Source organism: Beta vulgaris, chromosome 6, assembly GCF_026745355.1.
Source record: "Beta vulgaris subsp. vulgaris cultivar EL10 chromosome 6, EL10.2, whole genome shotgun sequence".
NCBI lineage: Eukaryota > Viridiplantae > Streptophyta > Magnoliopsida > Caryophyllales > Amaranthaceae > Beta > Beta vulgaris.
This window is the reverse complement of record NC_079207.1, coordinates 68,592,136-68,609,960: the sequence shown is the minus strand read 5'-3', so window position 1 is coordinate 68,609,960 and position 17,825 is coordinate 68,592,136. Positions and strand designations below refer to the sequence as shown.

At 37.3% G+C, this 17,825-nt stretch overlaps 2 protein-coding genes across 2 annotated transcripts; one reads left to right on the top strand and one right to left on the bottom strand.

Annotated features, from left to right (window-relative positions):
- Positions 1 to 2,977: 2,977 nt before the first annotated feature.
- Positions 2,978 to 3,796, bottom strand: LOC104897787 (hypothetical protein). The gene has a single exon (XM_010684733.4). The coding sequence runs from the start codon at positions 3,552 to 3,554 to the stop codon at positions 3,174 to 3,176; it is 381 nt and encodes a 126-aa protein (XP_010683035.2). The 5' UTR covers positions 3,555 to 3,796; the 3' UTR covers positions 2,978 to 3,173.
- A 3,895-nt stretch (positions 3,797 to 7,691) lies between these two features.
- LOC104897786 (DNA-directed RNA polymerase II subunit RPB1) lies at positions 7,692 to 17,297 on the top strand. The gene is made up of 14 exons (XM_010684732.4): positions 7,692 to 8,015; positions 8,127 to 8,390; positions 9,541 to 9,846; positions 9,930 to 10,088; positions 10,213 to 10,374; positions 10,465 to 10,685; positions 10,760 to 10,901; positions 10,987 to 11,322; positions 11,412 to 11,698; positions 12,173 to 12,431; positions 12,520 to 15,581; positions 15,752 to 15,823; positions 16,440 to 16,493; positions 16,721 to 17,297. Exons 1-14 carry the CDS (start codon positions 7,932 to 7,934, stop codon positions 16,821 to 16,823), a joined length of 5,511 nt encoding a protein of 1,836 aa, XP_010683034.1. The 5' UTR covers positions 7,692 to 7,931; the 3' UTR covers positions 16,824 to 17,297.
- Positions 17,298 to 17,825: the final 528 nt, after the last annotated feature.

Below are 17,825 nucleotides of genomic sequence, written 5' to 3'. Positions count from 1 at the left end.
GGTCTCGGATTCCAGCGCACAACAAGGACATTCACTCGGGACTAACAGCCCCCGAACTGAAAGATTAGCAACTGTTGCTAAACTGTTATGCCAAAGTTTCCATAGAAAAATCTTCCACTTAGGCATGATGCGCAATCCCCATAAAATCCGAAAAAATTTCGAATTTAGAGGATGTGTCATGCTACAGATGTCAATTTGTCGAGAAAGTAAATAGTAGCCAGACTTAGTGGTGTATTTACCCGAAGCTGTGTGAGGCCAATACGGAAGGTCACACTGAGTTGCCAGACTTGGCAATTCTAACCCTCGGATAGCCCCTATCGTCTCTGTAGTGAATAGAGAATTAATTCTGGGAATATTCCAACCTTGCTGATGCGGTAAGATGAGGGACCCAACGACGGATTGTTTCATAGAAGATAATTTGAACATAGATATATGAAAAAATTAAAGTCGTGCAATGAAGCTGTGACAAACATGTCTATGTTCAAGTTGGTCTTGCACCATCATTGTCAAGGAATTAAACATAGTTAAAAAAATAAAAAAGGGGTCACAAATTTCATTCACGTTGCTATTACGAACTATGCATCTTACCTTTAGTTGGATTTTCGACAAAAGACTTAGCCTTTCGTGAAAATTAACTAACTTAATTGGTTAAAGTTTTGGGAGATGATCAACACCCAAGACCTGAAATCGAATTCTGTCTATATCCATTATCCTTGTGATTCTCTATAAAATAAAAACACTTGGCCTTTTGTGACTTATATTAAAATATATTGAACTAAGTGTTCTTGTTGGATATTACTTGCACATGTTGCAAAAGGGACTAAAATATTTGAAGGCGTGGAATTATAAATGTAATTAACCACAATAGTTTTTAATGTAATCATAGATAATTGTTCTGTGATAGTAGGACATCATGCAATCACTAAATTAGATTATTTATCCTAAATTTCTGTTAATTACTTACACTTACTTACATCAGTCAATTTCAATTTTTAATTTTCATACAATGACAACGATACTACTTACAACTAATAGATGCATAGAGTCGTGAATCATGTGGGAGCCTAATGATTGGAGCTCCCACCTCTCAACCTCATGGTCGGGAATTCGATTCTCATCAACCCCGTATTTGGAGTATTTGTGTAGATATTTGCTTATTGGTATAAATTCCACTATTTCATAAGATTGAGCTCTTAATTCGTAATTTATTTGGATTGCTGGCTACAAATTTGGAACCACATCCCGTTTTCATGATTCAATGCCCTAATTTTTTTTTTTGGGGGGGGGGGGGGGGCCAGTGCGGTCGCGGGTCGCCCATATTTTGCACCGGGTCAAAACCATCTCTGATTACTCCTTATTATGGAGGAATCTTGCTTTCACTATAAGCAGTGATTCTAAGGTCAAGGAATTTTTCTTCAACATGCTCTCGTCTTTCAGGAATCAAGCAGATGTGAACAAGAATCATATCCAAATGATGGGATTGGAATTGGACCAAAAGTTCATCTCCTTTAACTCTCCACAAAGATCTCCTTTATCCATGCATTTCTATTTAGTGCTCTGCGCTCTCTTAAGCCCATTTCTTCAAATATTTCTTAATCCCCTTCCATCTAACTCACCTTTGGTATCTTCAGTCTCCCTCAACTTCTTCTCAAACTCTCATCATAGTCCAAACTCTACTTTTCTTATTACTAATGCATCTTCAGGTCGATCTCACACTGCCTAAAATGGACGTAGCCACTTCTCCCTTATATTATCGACGATACAACTCCAACCTTCTTCCCTGTACCTTTTCTCTGATTAGGGTGTTCCCACCCAACTATCTCTAACAAACGCGTATATAGTGCATTCATCTATCCATCCTAAACACCTATATTCCATAAAATCAACTAAATGGAAAAATGAAGGATATAAACAGTGTTTAAGGGAGGAAGAGCAAAGGATAACACCATGTACACAGTACAGTGATCTAGTCCAACAAGTATATTATCTGCTTCGTGTCAGGGTGATCTAATTCCTACAAACAAGACTGTATCTTCTTTAACTGCTAAATGCAGTGTCATTCATTTAGCACCTCCAAAATCCAATAGCATATGCCACTTTGGATCAGAAAAAATAGACATATAGAAACTTGTGTGCCTAATCTGGGTTAATAAACCTGCATTTACCCTTCAATCTGAGCAATCTTTTAGTTCAAGTCTTGACAAACGATCATAAGTCATAACAGAACATAACTATGCAATAAATAGGCAAAAAGGTGCTAAAATTCAAACAAGATATCTGACTTGAAACTACCTTACAACTTACAAGATCAAGTCTTGAACTTTCTGAGTGGTGCTCGATAGCTCGAGCACTTTGGTTCAAACCAGTACTACCTAATTCACAATATAAGCATTTATATTGCTCAGACACGGATTGAGTGTCTACTCGTATACGGGTGTCCAAAGTGTCCGACTCGGCTATTTTGTCGAAATAAGACAAGTTTTTAGTTTAAAATGAAGTATTCAAGTGAAGTGTCGTGTCAGACACGACACCCGGTTTCTGAGGTAGATGAAGGTGTCGGAGTAACATAGATAAGCATTGGTACGGGCAACATCGCTACCTAATTAAGTAACGTAGCTCAAAAGTATACCACTTGCATGTACAGATTCGCCTTTCTCAGATCACACTTGGTCAGAGTTTAGCTCATTAAAAAAACCCATAAAAAACTTCATTAACTTCAAACTATTTTCCATCAACTTTACAAACACTTCATTTGCCTAAATTGATTAAATCCATAAATCCTAAGCCAAACAAACAAGCCACCTTATTGACAAATCGCCAAGTAAGCTCAAAGATCAGTAAACAAAGCTTAAAACTTCAAATTTCCACAAATAAACACATATACACAACTATCCATACTAATCATTAATAAGATCTCCTCACATTCTACCATTTCACCCATCAATTAAAGCTTGTATATAACATAAAAATTCATGAATTAATCACCAAATAACACAAATATATTATTCCAAAATCACCCAACAAGAACATCATATATACAATCAAAGAAACTCATCAAGTAAATCTCAAACATCAGTATAAAAACACAATCTTTTTTATTCCCTAACAATATACAAAATAACCCAACTAAAAAAATAACAAATTTACAAAAGTTTTTACAACAACAAAAGTTATTAAGAATCAGAAGTAAGTAGAAGAGCCTTAGACTTGAATCTAAACCTGGGAAATCTGGGTATAACTTGACTAGGCCCAAAATGAAATTGTCCAGTAGTATTAATCATAGGTGGTCCATCATCATAGATATAACCCAAAAGTTTACCACAATTTTTGCACTTAATTTTTGTTCTTCTTCTCTCAATACCCCAGTAATTTAGGGTTTCAAAAAAGGGTCTGATTTTGTTTTCCTCTTCGAATTTGAAATTCTCTTGATTGATTGATGCGAAAGAGATGGAGTTTTTGTTACCTGCTTCGAAGTAGGTATCAGGTGGGTAGAGGTTAATGGTGTTTAGGTTTAGATTTGTGCCGCATTCTTTGCAACTGTAGATCGTCGCCATTGATGGAGTATGATGAAGGATTGGATGAAAGTTTGGTGTTTATATGTGAAAGATAAGTAAGTTCGATGGATTAGAATTGGGGAAATCAGGGATTAACGATGAGAAAGTTCAAAAACGTGTTTTGAGAATTGAGAGCAACGAAGTCGTATTTGATGATGTTGTAGTTGGGCTATATACATTTCTTAGAAAACTTTTTTTGGCGGTTTTGGGAGAGTCTATGATTCTCTTGGAGAGGTGGTCAACTGGTTAATGTGGTTTGGAGGGGTGTTTTGCGGTTTGGAATGTAACCCAACTTAAATCACAAATATGTAGTTTGACATTTTTCCAACTCAAACTGCATTGCATCTTTGTCAAACCAACCCAAATCGAATTGCGCAAAATGGTTTGATGTTGTATGGTTTGCGGTTTAACCATATTTTCTTCCGTAACATTAATTTTGTAATTCAAGAGTAAAAAAAAATTATTAATAAATATAAAGGGTCCGCATAAATATGAAGTTGACTTTAAAATTAAACATAAATAATAACACAAATTATTATAATAGACGGTCTAATTTTAATATAAAATTAGACAATGCAAACCTAAGTTCTCCTAAGAAGCTCATTCAATTTCTCTCTAACCTAACACTATTTCTAGGTATCTTGCACCATCCTAGTCGTCCATTCTCTCCTCCTTCTTTTATTTCCCTTCTAAATTTTGAATTAGAACAAACAATTTTTAAAAATAGTCCGTCAGTCTTACAAAATGGATTAAGCTAGTCACTAAATGGATTAAATCAGTCACTAAATGAATTAAAGAATGTTATTAATGAATAGATTAAACTGGTCACTAAATAGATTAAAATGGTCACTAAATAGATTAAAGTAGTCACTATATTAAGAAATATGATCTATTCTCTTCTTAATATTGGGCTTGGGCCGCGCCTACTTTTAAATTAAAAGTAGACGGTCTCTTACAAGACCAACTGAAATAATAATTTATCAAAAGTGACAAAGTTCTTTACCTCAAACTTCTTTTTTCAGTTCTATACTTGTATGCCACCTTGTCCAGTGTATTTAAATATAAAATTGCGTTTTACGGTGCGGTTTTGATTTACAAAAATTAAAGCTCAACCCAAACCGCAAATCGCATTTTGCTTTAAATCATAACCCAAACCGCAATTTTAAAACCGCAAACCAACCTAAATCGCGGAAAAAAAAAACGGTTTGAGTTGCGGTTTGGTGCGGTCCAGACCGCACTCTGAACAGCCCTGGTGGTTTGTACCCGGCATATGACACAAACTTACCCGAGAATCTGGATTAGGTCCAATTTTGACTCAAACACAACCCTGCTTCACATAGTTGATTTAGAGTTTTTGTCGTCATCTTATTTTCAATGCTTATAAAAAAAAATAAGTTCATATAAAGTTTAGCAAGGTCTAGTAAGTTCACTTCATCAAAAATAAGGGTTGACATTCTCATAAAGTAAGATCTTATTAGTTCATATAAGGACTAATAAAGTATAATAAATACTATTAAGTTCAGTGCAACAAAATAAGCAAAGATAAGGTCACACTCTCACAAAATAAGCTCTAATAGTCCAAATAAATTTAATTATGGTCTAATACAGATTGATAAGTTCAAACAAGGTCAAATGACTTTATATAAGTTAAAGTAAGCAAAATATATAAGTTGAATAGACAAACTCTTAGGTTATGTAATGTTCAACTTATTTTAACTTATTTCAGGGAAAAAATAAGTTCGGATAAAATAAATTCATATAAGAATAAAATAAGTTTATAATATGAATATAATCAAATTTAATAAGTTTGGATAAAATAAGATAAATTCAAATAAAATAGGATAACATAATTTAAATAGACCATACAATGCCAACTCAATTACATTCGCCTGATCTTATTAACCATTTTGCTCAAGATAGTTGGTTTATTTGTATGTGCAATTTTAAATAAAACAACTCTATGAGTGTAATTGTATTTTTTTTTGTGTGTCCTATGTACGATAATGTTCTTATTTGGGCTCTCTAAGAGGGTGTTCTTTTCAATGCATACTATTCTTAGATTTGGCTACATTACACTAATTTTGAATGTAGAAGTGAGATTTACTCCGAAAATAATTACAATTTGCTATGATTAAATCTCCAATTAATAAAAAAGATGCCTTCTCAATTTCTTTTGGGTGTGAAAAGAGGACAAATTATTTTTCATGGAATATCATCATGGAAGGTCTATAGATTTTCTTTTTGGTAAGAAGAAACTCACTGAAACTGCCCCTAGGATAGGATCAACCTGCAACAGCCTTTCGGATGATGGAGGAAGGTCAATATAATGAGTCCAAAGAACAACTTGAGTATGTATTTATATAGTTTTCCAGAAAATAAAGTTGCTTTAATATTTTCTAAATCTGTTATTCTTAAGGAGTTTATCGAAAGAAAAAAGTTAATAACTTTAAATTTAACGAACAATTTATATAAGGTTGGGATCAAAACCACACTAGGGGATCTTCAAAAATGAGTTTTTATGACGGCTATTCCCACTCACTTTCAAGGACTCTGACACGCGAAATTGGCTAAATAAACCTGTAAAAGATGTCAGTTTAATATACCCTTTATCTTACCTACCAAAAAATATATCAAAGGTTGATCTATAGGATCTTACTAACAATGGTAAAACAAGTTGTTCAAATTGAACTGAGCCGGTTTAGATCATATTAAGTGATGAGTTATATGATTAATGGGTTATAATAAAGTCATATTCAAATACTACTACATAGAATAAAATATTTTGAAAAATACATCAAATTTATTCGTTTCAACTTTCAAATCGCATTAATTTCAGTTCAAATAAATTTCGGTATTCGCATTAGTTGATCTCACATAACAATTCAGATTAGGGCACAACTTTTCAGGTAGGTCAGTTTTGCCTAGGGGTGTAAGTGGATTGGACTGGATTGGACTTTGCCAAATCCAAATCCAGTCCAAAGCTTTTTGGACTCGAGAAATTGAGTCCAAGTCCGATCCAAATATATTTTTTGAGTCCAGTCCAATCCAGTCCGATAATTTTTTCTTGAGTCCGAATCCAGTCCAGTCCAGTCCGATTTTATTTTTTTTTCTGATTTAGATTCAATGATTCACAACGTTTTTTGAGATGCTTGAGCATTTGACATCTTATACAATTATCAATATCCACAAATTAGATTGAAAGCTTAAATTAAAGCAAAATAATGAATAAAAAGTTGAATTAAATGCTTACCTTGATCTGAGTTGAGAGGAAGTAGAGAGACTGAAAATTAATCTGAAGGAGGAATAGAGAATGCGAGAGTCGAGACAGCGAGGTAGAAAAAAAATGAAGAGTAAGAGGAAGTGAGTAGTAAGGACCGAGGAGTGAAGTGAGATAGAATTAGTCGGCTACTAGACTGCTACTGCAGTACTACTAGTATAATTTACTTATTTAACAAATGGAGCTAAGTGCAATAGTCTGGCGCCAAGTAAAATTGTCCGGCGCTAGTTGAAATATTTAGAGAGGGAAGGTTGAAAACTCCAAAATTTTAAAAATAGTATCAATTCTTTTTAATGTATACATTATATATGTATTAAATATATATTATATATAAAAATATTTTTGGACTGAACTGGACTTATTGGACTCCAAAGGAATGAGTTCAAATCCAGTCCAAAAATATTTGGACTCGAAAATTTGAGTACGAGTCCAGTCCGAAAAATTTTCAGTCCAGTCCAGTCCGACAAGTTTAAACTGGACTGGATTGGACTCTGGACTTTTCGTAGTCCGCTTACACCCCTAATTTTGCCAATTAGTAGCGTTGATTTCTCTAAGTAACGCATTACAAGTACATTACCAAATCAGATTATTAATCTTTCGTCTCATATGGGCTCAAACATGGTAGACCACCACCATATTATCCAAAACAAAAAAAAAAAGCCCAACAAACATATGGCAAAAAAAATAAAAAATCAAAGTTGGTCACACACAAGGGCAATCTCGTCAAATCACTAACTCCACCCTTTCTAGTCCAGTCATTAAAGGGGGTAATTTCGTAAAGTCCTCCCCGAAAACTTCGCGTGTACCAGAACACAAACCTCTCTTCGTCTATAAATACACCCCAAGGGTCTGCCTTTCATCCTGTTGTTTCATTCTCTTCTCATCCGCCGCAGAGGAAGAGAGAGAAAGTTAGAGAGAGATCCAAAAACTACCATTTCTATCCCAAAAAAAAAAAAAAAAAAATAAAAGAAATTCTTTGAACTAACGTATAACTACAGTAGAATAACCGGGAAGAAGAAGAAGAAATTCAATTCAAATTTTCCGCTGTAAATTGAAAAAAAAACCCTAATTTTGGTTGATTTATCGAAAATCCGGCAACAATGGATACTCGATTTCCGTACTCGCCGGCGGAAGTATCGAAAGTTCATTTGATTCAGTTCGGAATTCTCAGTCCAGATGAGATCGTAATTTTGCAAAAACCCTAATTTTGATTTCTTGAGTAAATTTAGCTCGATTGAAGATTGATCTTTTGAAATTTGTGCTGTTTTTTTTTTGTTGTGGTGTTCAATTTTCAGCGGCAAATGTCGGTGGTGCAAGTGGAGTTTAGCGAGACGACGGAGAGAGGAAAGCCGAAACCAGGTGGTTTGAGTGATATGAGGCTTGGAACAATTGATAGGAAGCTCAAATGTGATACTTGTACGGCGAATATGGCGGAATGTCCTGGTCATTTTGGACATCTTGAGCTCGCTAAACCTATGTTTCATATTGGATTTTTGAAGACTGTGCTTAGTATTATGCGTTGTGTTTGCTTCAATTGCTCTAAGATTCTCGCCGATGAGGTGAAGTTTTTTGTTCGATTTCGTCTTCTGTTTTTCGATATCTCCAGCAATTTGAGCTAATTTTCAAGTGTTGGTTTGATATGTAATAGAAATTGTGGCTTTTGTCGGATGCTAGTTTTAGAATTAGTTGGCTTACTGGTAGTAAATAGAGCTAAGTTTAGTAGAATTGTAATAGTTGCTCATTAGTGATTGTCTATGAGGTTGTGCAATGCTAGTTTTACTGGTAGTAAACTAGAGCTTTTTTTTAGGTTAATTGTAATAGTTGCTCATTAGTGATTCTCTATGAGGCTGTTACCGGCTGCCGGAAGGTTATGCTTATGAACAATTAATAGTTGTTGGTTTGATATGTAATAAAAAGTGTGGCTCTGTGGAATACAAGTTTTAAAAATTAGTTGGTTTACTGGAAGTAGTATAGAGCTAGTTCTAGGTTAATTATAATAGTAGCTCACTATTCACTAGTGATTCTCTATGAGGCCGTTACTGGCGGCAGGAAGCTTATTATGTTTGGCAGGAAGCTTATTATGTTTGTTATGAACGATTAAAACTTAGAAGTCGCTGTAGGAGAACAGAGAACAAATGTGCGGATATATTTATGTCCTGCTAACCTTTTCGGCAACTTTAGATATACTCTATGTTTGTTGAGGTTTGCTGAAGAAGATTATGGGTTGTTAATTTGGTATTATGTGGCTAGCCTCACTTATTACAGTACATTGATTGTGCTATCAATGTGACAAAATGATCTTAGGAGGCTGTATATTAAATGAAAGCAAACTGTCATTTTGATTTACAGTAATTAGAAGGTAATTTGTTCCTAAATTTGAAAGAGGTACCCTGTACTGTCTCATCAGAGGGAAAGGTTATAAATAGGTATTGACCTAATATAATGACTCATTTAGCTAATCTGTGTGATTTTGTGTAAGACGTCTTCCAAGATTTACTACTTAAGGATTTGGGGGTCTGGTTTTGTTGCTGTTGGTTATTGTACTGCATTTAACTCTTGTATTTGTTATTCGTCTTCACATTCTAAAAAGTTTGTATTCACATATATGAGTAACTATCGTTTTGCTATGTGGCTAACCCATGAAATTGCGTATTAAATCGATTGAACTTGCTACTGATCATACTTTTGCTGCTTTCTTTGTCTGTACAGGAAGACCACAAATTTAAACAAGCATTGAAAATTAGGAATCCGAAAAATCGGTTGAAGAGAATATTGGAAGCCTGCAAAAACAAAAAGAAATGTGAAGGAGGTGATTCCTTAGATGTACAGGATCAGGATCAGGATGATGGAGAGTCTGCCAAAAAGACTCGTGGTGGCTGTGGTGCACAGCAGCCGACCTTCACTATTGAAGGTATGAAAATTATTGCTGAATACAAGATGACAAAGAAGAAAAGTGATGAGCAGGAACAACTCCCTGAGCCTGCTGAGAGAAAGCAGCAGCTTTCTGCTGAAAAGGTTGGAGGAATTGTCTGCTAATTACCTTTCATATCTGTAGGTTTTCTGGGTAATTCTTACCACCTTTTATCTGTGTCTGCCAGGTGCTCAGTGTTCTGAAGAGAGTGAGTGATGAAGACTGTCAATTGATGGGTTTCAATCCCAAATATGCTCGCCCTGACTGGATGATTCTGCAAGTTCTCCCTATTCCTCCACCCCCAGTGAGGCCTTCTGTGATGATGGATACCTCTTCTAGGAGTGAGGTAAGGTGTCTGCTTGTGAATTCATTTTATGTATGGTAGAATCTCAAGAGTTGGTGTTATGTGTGAGTGTGTCTCCCTGTCTGTGCTGTGTTATAACTGTTTTTATGTGCAACTCTGCCATTAGGATGATTTGACCCATCAATTAGCTATGATTATTCGTCATAATGACAATCTGAGAAGACAAGAGAGGAATGGGGCGCCTGCACATATCATCTCCGAATTTGCCCAGTTGCTGCAGTTTCATATTGCTACATACTTTGACAACGAGCTGCCTGGACAGCCAAGGGTAGGTTATTTTTTTACCCACTCCGCTCGCCAAATATTGGAATCCATGATGTTTTCTAGGTGAGATTTAACTGAAAACTATCTTGTTCAGGCTACGCAACGATCAGGTAGACCAATTAAATCCATATGTACAAGGCTGAAAGCCAAAGAAGGTCGGATAAGAGGCAATTTGATGGGAAAACGAGTGGACTTCTCGGCACGTACTGTCATTACTCCTGATCCAAATATTAATATCGACGAACTCGGTGTGCCTTGGAGTATAGCATTGAATCTCACATATCCAGAGACTGTGACTCCTTATAATATTGAAAGGTGTGTTTTTTTTTTTTTGTAGTCTGATGAATAATTTATGCTAGATATTGCTTTAATCTACTTCTATATTATAGGTTAAAAGAGCTGGTTGACTATGGTCCTCATCCTCCTCCCGGTAAAACTGGGGCCAAATATATCATCAGAGATGATGGTCAGAGGCTTGATCTCCGTTATCTGAAGAAGAGTAGTGACCATCATTTGGAATTGGGTTACAAGGTGATGCTTTTACTTGCAGAAGTTTATATCCCCTCTGATGTGTTTGACTAGGGTTTGACTGACTTTTATTTGTGCTGAAATGCAGGTTGAGAGGCATTTGAATGATGGAGACTTTGTGCTTTTTAATCGACAACCCAGTCTTCATAAAATGTCCATCATGGGTCACAGAATAAAGATTATGCCCTATTCCACATTCCGATTGAATCTGTCTGTTACATCACCTTACAATGCTGATTTCGATGGTGATGAAATGAACATGCATGTTCCTCAATCCTTTGAGACTCGTGCAGAAGTTCTTGAGCTAATGATGGTTCCTAAATGTATCGTTTCTCCACAAGCAAACAAACCTGTCATGGGAATTGTGCAGGATACCCTTTTGGGTTGTCGTAAAATCACAAAGAGGGATACTTTTATTGAAAAGGTGATTATTCAATAATGTTCGCTTCGTTGTGCTTTATGGCTGCATAGTAGTTCAGTTCATTAATTGCCCTTCTTGTTTTGGCATGACAGGATGTTTTCATGAACACTCTTATGTGGTGGGAAGATTTCGATGGAAAAGTTCCTCAGCCTGCTATTCTGAAGCCCAGGCCTATATGGACTGGAAAGCAAGTATTCAATCTTATCATACCGAAGCAGATAAATCTCATCAGATTTTCTGCATGGCACCAAGAGACAGAAACGGGTTTTCTTACTCCTGGGGATACTCGTGTAATGGTAGAGAGAGGAGAGCTACTATCTGGAACACTGTGCAAGAAGACCCTAGGGTCATCGAGTGGGAGTTTGATTCATGTCATTTGGTATATTACTTTTTATTTCCATCTCGATAGATTTTTCTTAGATCTGTCAATGTGTTGGTAGAGTTCACCGTTGAATTTGGCTTGCTAGCATACTATGCAATCGAAGGAGCTATGTGTTTACCTGTTCAATTTCTTTCCTCACCCCATGTTTCAGGGTGTTTCTCCAAGATTAATTCAGAGCTTACTTTTGAGTAAAGCTGAACCCATTTCAAGTTTCTAGCTGTCCAAATTTGTCTATGAGGAGCTTTTAACTAGCAAGAATTTGAATCTGCTGGCAATAAGTCATGTGTTGATGTTCTGAGTTGCTTATGCGTGTAAACTGGATACTAGAGAATGACGTTCCATCCTTCTGCACATATCTTTTCTGCTTTTATATCTGCTGAAAGTGGAACTGTCATTGCTGAGCGTTTTGCTTCCTACTTCCCAGGACGATTATTTAACTATCTCCATTTTGAAAATTTCCTCTCTATATAGGGAAGAAGTTGGACCGGATGCTGCTCGTAAATTTTTGGGGCACACCCAGTGGCTTGTAAATTATTGGCTATTACAGCAAGCTTTTAGTATTGGTATAGGAGATACAATTGCTGATGCATCAACGATGGAAACTATCAATGAAACTATATCGAAAGCTAAAAATGAAGTGAAAAACCTTATAAGAACTGCTCAAGAAAAGCAGTTGGAGCCTGAACCTGGACGTACTATGATGGAATCATTTGAAAACAGAGTTAATCAGGTCACTGGAAATGTTGCTTTCTTTTTATTTCTATTTTGTTGAACCACTCTCATGTATGTTATAGTTACTGACGGATGGCAATCTTCAGGTTTTGAATAAAGCTCGTGATGATGCTGGAAGTAGTGCCCAGAGGAGTCTTTCTGAGAGTAACAACCTAAAGGCTATGGTTACTGCAGGGTCCAAAGGAAGTTTTATCAACATTTCCCAGATGACTGCTTGTGTAGGACAGCAGAATGTTGAAGGAAAACGAATACCTTTTGGTTTTGTTGGTCGAACGTTGCCCCATTTCACAAAGGATGATTACGGTCCAGAAAGTCGTGGGTTTGTGGAGAATTCGTATCTGAGAGGATTAACTCCTCAGGAGTTCTTTTTCCATGCTATGGGTGGTAGAGAAGGTTTAATTGATACTGCTGTTAAAACCTCTGAGACTGGCTACATACAGCGGAGACTGGTTAAGGCTATGGAGGATATCATGGTTAAATATGACGGCACTGTTAGAAATTCCCTTGGAGATGTCATACAGTTTCTCTATGGTGAAGACGGCATGGATGCTGTTTGGATAGAATCCCAAAAATTAGATTCTCTGAAAATGAAGAAGACAGAATTTGAAGCTACATACAGATATGAGTTCGACGCTGACAATTGGGAGCCAGACTACATGTTGAAAGAGCATGTGGATGATCTGAAAACCATTCGTGAGTTCCGTAATGTGTTTGATGCAGAAGTCCAAAAACTTGAAGCAGATAGATGTCAACTTGCGAAAGATATTGCAACTACAGGTGACAATTCTTGGCCATTGCCTGTGAACCTTAAGAGGCTCCTGTGGAATGCCCAAAAGACCTTTAAGGTTGACATGCGAGAAAAGTCTAATATGCACCCGATGGAAATCGTGGAAGCTGTAGATCAGCTTCAGGAGAGGTTGAAAGTAGTTCCTGGTGATGACTTCTTGAGCAAGGAGGCTCAGAAGAATGCTACCCTATTCTTTAATATCTTGCTTCGTAGTACGTTGTCCAGCAAACGTGTCTTGAAGGAGTTCAAGCTTAACCGTGAAGCATTTGACTGGGTTATTGGTGAGATAGAGTCTCGGTTTTTGCAATCTCTTGTAGCTCCTGGGGAAATGATAGGTTGCGTTGCTGCCCAGTCAATTGGTGAGCCTGCCACTCAGATGACACTTAACACTTTTCACTATGCTGGTGTTAGTGCTAAGAATGTCACTCTTGGTGTTCCAAGGTTGAGGGAAATTATCAATGTGGCAAAGAAAATCAAAACTCCTTCTCTATCGGTGTTTTTGAACCCGGAAATTAGCAAGACAAAAGAAAGGGCGAAAAATGTCCAATGTACTTTAGAATATACTTGTCTGCGAAGTGTTACACATGCCACTGAAGTGTGGTATGATCCAGATCCTATGAGCACCCTTATTGATGAGGATGTGGACTTTGTCAGGTCGTACTATGAAATGCCAGATGAAGAGGTTTCACCGGATAAAATTTCTCCTTGGTTGCTTCGTATAGAATTGAATCGTGAAATGATGGTGGACAAAAAATTAAGCATGGCTGATATTGCGGAGAAAATCAACTTGGAATTCAGTGATGACATGACGTGTATCTTCACTGATGACAATGCTGAAAAGCTGATCCTTCGTATTCGTATTGTGAATGATGAAGGTCAAAAGGGTGACATGGAAGATGATTCTGCTGAGGATGATGTATTTTTGAAAAAGGTTGCAGGTAGCATGCTGACTGAGATGGCACTTAAAGGAATTCCAGATATCAACAAGGTCTTCATCAAACAGAGTAAAGTGAATAAATTTGATGAGGAGAAGGGTTTCAAGGCTGAAACTGAATGGATGCTGGATACTGAAGGTGTCAATCTTCTTGCTGTTATGTGTCATGAAGATGTGGATGCAACAAGGACGACGAGTAATCACTTGATTGAAGTTATGGAAGTTCTTGGAATTGAGGCTGTTCGTAAGGCCTTGCTAGATGAGTTGCGAGTTGTTATTTCTTTTGATGGATCATATGTGAATTATCGTCATTTGGCCATTTTGTGTGATACAATGACATATCGTGGACATTTGATGGCTATTACTCGTCATGGTATCAATCGGAATGATACGGGGCCTTTAATGAGATGCTCATTTGAAGAAACTGTGGATATTCTTCTTGATGCTGCTGTGTATGCGGAGTCGGATTATTTGAGGGGTGTAACTGAAAATATCATGTTGGGACAGCTAGCACCAATTGGGACTGGTGGCTGTTCATTATATCTTAATGAGGAGATGTTACAGCATGCTATTGAACTCCAGCTCCCAAGTTATGTGGAAGGTTTGGAATTTGGGATGACGCCTGCACGTTCGCCCATTGCTGGAACACCTTACCATGACGGGATGATGTCTCCAAGTTACTTGTTTAGCCCAAACCTCCGACATTCACCCATCTCAGAGAATGCTGCCTTTTCTCCCTTTGTTACTAACATGGCCTTCTCTCCTGCTGCATCACCTAATTATGGTGGGGGATCACCTGGATACAGCCCCACTTCACCGGGATACAGCCCTACTTCACCCGGCTATAGCCCTACTTCTCCTGGATATAGCCCTACCTCGCCGACTTACAGTCCTTCGTCTCCTGGGTACAGTCCAACAAGCCCAGCATATTCACCCACGAGCCCTTCATACTCTCCCACCTCACCCAGCTACAGCCCCACTTCGCCGAGCTACAGCCCTACTTCGCCGAGCTACAGCCCCACTTCCCCGAGCTACAGCCCCACTTCTCCAGCTTACAGCCCTACCTCACCGGCATACAGCCCTACCTCACCAGCTTACAGCCCCACTTCGCCGTCATACAGCCCCACGTCACCATCGTACAGCCCCACGTCGCCATCATACAGCCCCACGTCGCCATCGTACAGCCCCACTTCGCCATCATACAGCCCCACATCGCCTTCGTATAGTCCGACTTCACCTGCTTACAGTCCTACTTCCCCAGGATATAGTCCCACGTCTCCTAGCTATAGTCCTACGTCTCCAAGCTATAGTCCTACATCTCCAAGCTATAATCCGTCAGCCAAATACAGTCCCTCACTTGCATACTCTCCAAGCAGTCCAAGAATATCACCTTCCAGTCCTTACAGTCCTACCTCTCCAAACTACAGGTATACTTGATGTCTATGCTTCAGTGATGTTGTCTGGTTGCTGAATTGATTGATTAACCTTGAGAGTAGATTTATGAGAAGATAAAATTTGCAAACTGACTATCTAATTGTAGCTAGATTTACGACTTGTATCTCGTTCTTATGATTGTAAACTCATCTTCTTATTTCAGTCCGACATCACCGTCTTACTCGCCAACATCGCCATCCTACTCGCCTTCAAGCCCAAGTTATAGTCCAAGCAGGTATTGTTTGTAACATTACCCATCTAATTAGAGCACAATTATATATTTGGTACTTTGGTTGGGTGTAGTAACAAAACTGCATTCATGATGTTTTTGCTTTATTGGACATCGGGAGCTGTAGTTATCGTTGGGGGGGTGGTGATGGCAATAACCAATAATCTAATATGGTCAATTTTCCATTCATAGCTATTTTTAGTTGTGACTTCAGAAGATAGATAAGTATTATTGAATAAAATGATGTACAGACCAATATATTAAGACGATGATACTTTGGTTTCAATATACAATAACTGTAATTCGATATACAACATTTTAAATTCAATGTACTACCTTTGTTGTTGATATGATTTAACATGTTCACGTTCGATATAAACCCAGGCAGCCCTCAGTAATATGTCATCTCTTCGTGTTAAAGTGGTGGATATCCAATGAAGGTTAATAGTGTCAGACTCACAGTAATACTAATGGAGCTAAACTCTGACTGTGTAGGGTTAACAGCAGTAAAGTGTGCGATAAATTGCTGTTTTATTATTGCTGCTAGTATCTCGTATATTTGATGAAATCAATTGTCATGGTGGCTTTAGTTAGTATCTAACACTTTGTCGTCTGCTTCCAGCCCTTATAGTTCAGGTCCAAGTCCGGATTATAGCCCCAGTTCTCCACAATACAGGTGAGCATGAACCAAAAATATGTATAAGGACTAAATGGAGAACAAGTTCATCAATGAACAAGAGGGAGGAGTTGTGGGGCCCAACAGGCCAACACCAGTTTAATTTACCAAATTGTTCCCCTCTCTCCTCCTTGCTGGAGAACTGTTCTCTATTTGCGTTCCTGTTGTTTAACAGAGTGTCTTTGATTCTGGTGCTATTAACTTACTGCTGTCTTCATATTATGCAGTCCAAGTGCGGGTTATTCTCCAAGCGCTCCTGGTTATTCACCATCATCCACCAGTCAGTACACCCCACAAACGAGTGACAAGGATGATAAGAGCAGCCGCTGAAGTAACAGGGCAGAAAACTCCCCATATGATGCATTGTTCATTAAAGTAAACGGACTTGTATTTGCAGCTACCCAAGTGACTCGAGTTTTTGTTTCAAAGATTTGGAGTTGGTCGAGGATCCTATTTTTTCGGGTATATGTAATCACGATCTTGCTGCTTGTTTCATCGCTCAAAATAGACGGGTTTTGTACGAGAATCTGATATTGTAAAAATGGAGTACAATGTGTTATTTATCCAATTATCTCGTGTTTACCGAGATTTAAACAGTTTCCTTTATACTAGTACAAGTTTTATTATTGTAGTAGTAAATATATAACAGGGAATTGCATCGCAGCATTTTCTTCCTGCTGATGAGAAGTCTGATGAATCTGTATTTTGTATAATTTGTAGCTTACAAGATTTTTCGACTTTTCAATCTTTTCGTCTTTTTTATTGGAGTCATTCAAATTCTGTAGAAGTCTGCATTTAGATTTTTGTGTTCGTTTTGGATGTTTTGCAATCCAAGCTTATTTCCACATAGAGCATTCTGTGAGACACTTGGACGTAATTTTTTATTCCACGTAGTAAGCACTTGATCTCTTTGTTGTTTTCATCGTCTTTTTCCTTCAAAATTGTGCTATTTCAACTTCCTACTGACATCTTCTTTTAGTTATAAACATTAGTCCTATATGCACGCGATGCGTGCGAAAACAAACAAAATGTCAATTGCGTAATAATATATACGAAAAATTATTCATAAAGTTCATTGTAATTTTTCTTCTGTTTTTTGAAAGCCAGTAAATCAATGATGATGTAAATATTTTGTTAATTGAGGATATAATGATAAAAGATGGTGAACTTGTATTTTATTATTTAAGGGTATAAAAAGAATTATCATTTTTGGTATCCCCCTCCTCTTCCCTTATATAATAGAGATACTTCGAAGCCTACGAAACTTAATCTCTATGTCTTTTATATGTATGTTCTAGGCTACATATTTTTTGCAACTAATAACCAAAATAA

Excerpts from the sequence above, each read along its gene's own strand:
- LOC104897787 (XM_010684733.4), bottom strand. The coding sequence starts at position 3,554 with ATGGCGACGATCTACAGTTGCAAAGAATGCGGCACAAATCTAAACCTA.
- LOC104897786 (XM_010684732.4), top strand. The coding sequence starts at position 7,932 with ATGGATACTCGATTTCCGTACTCGCCGGCGGAAGTATCGAAAGTTCAT. Across the intron at positions 9,847-9,929 it reads AGCAGCTTTCTGCTGAAAAG|GTGCTCAGTGTTCTGAAGAG; the intron begins GTTGGAGGAATT and ends TGTGTCTGCCAG. Across the intron at positions 10,686-10,759 it reads ACTCCTTATAATATTGAAAG|GTTAAAAGAGCTGGTTGACT; the intron begins GTGTGTTTTTTT and ends TCTATATTATAG.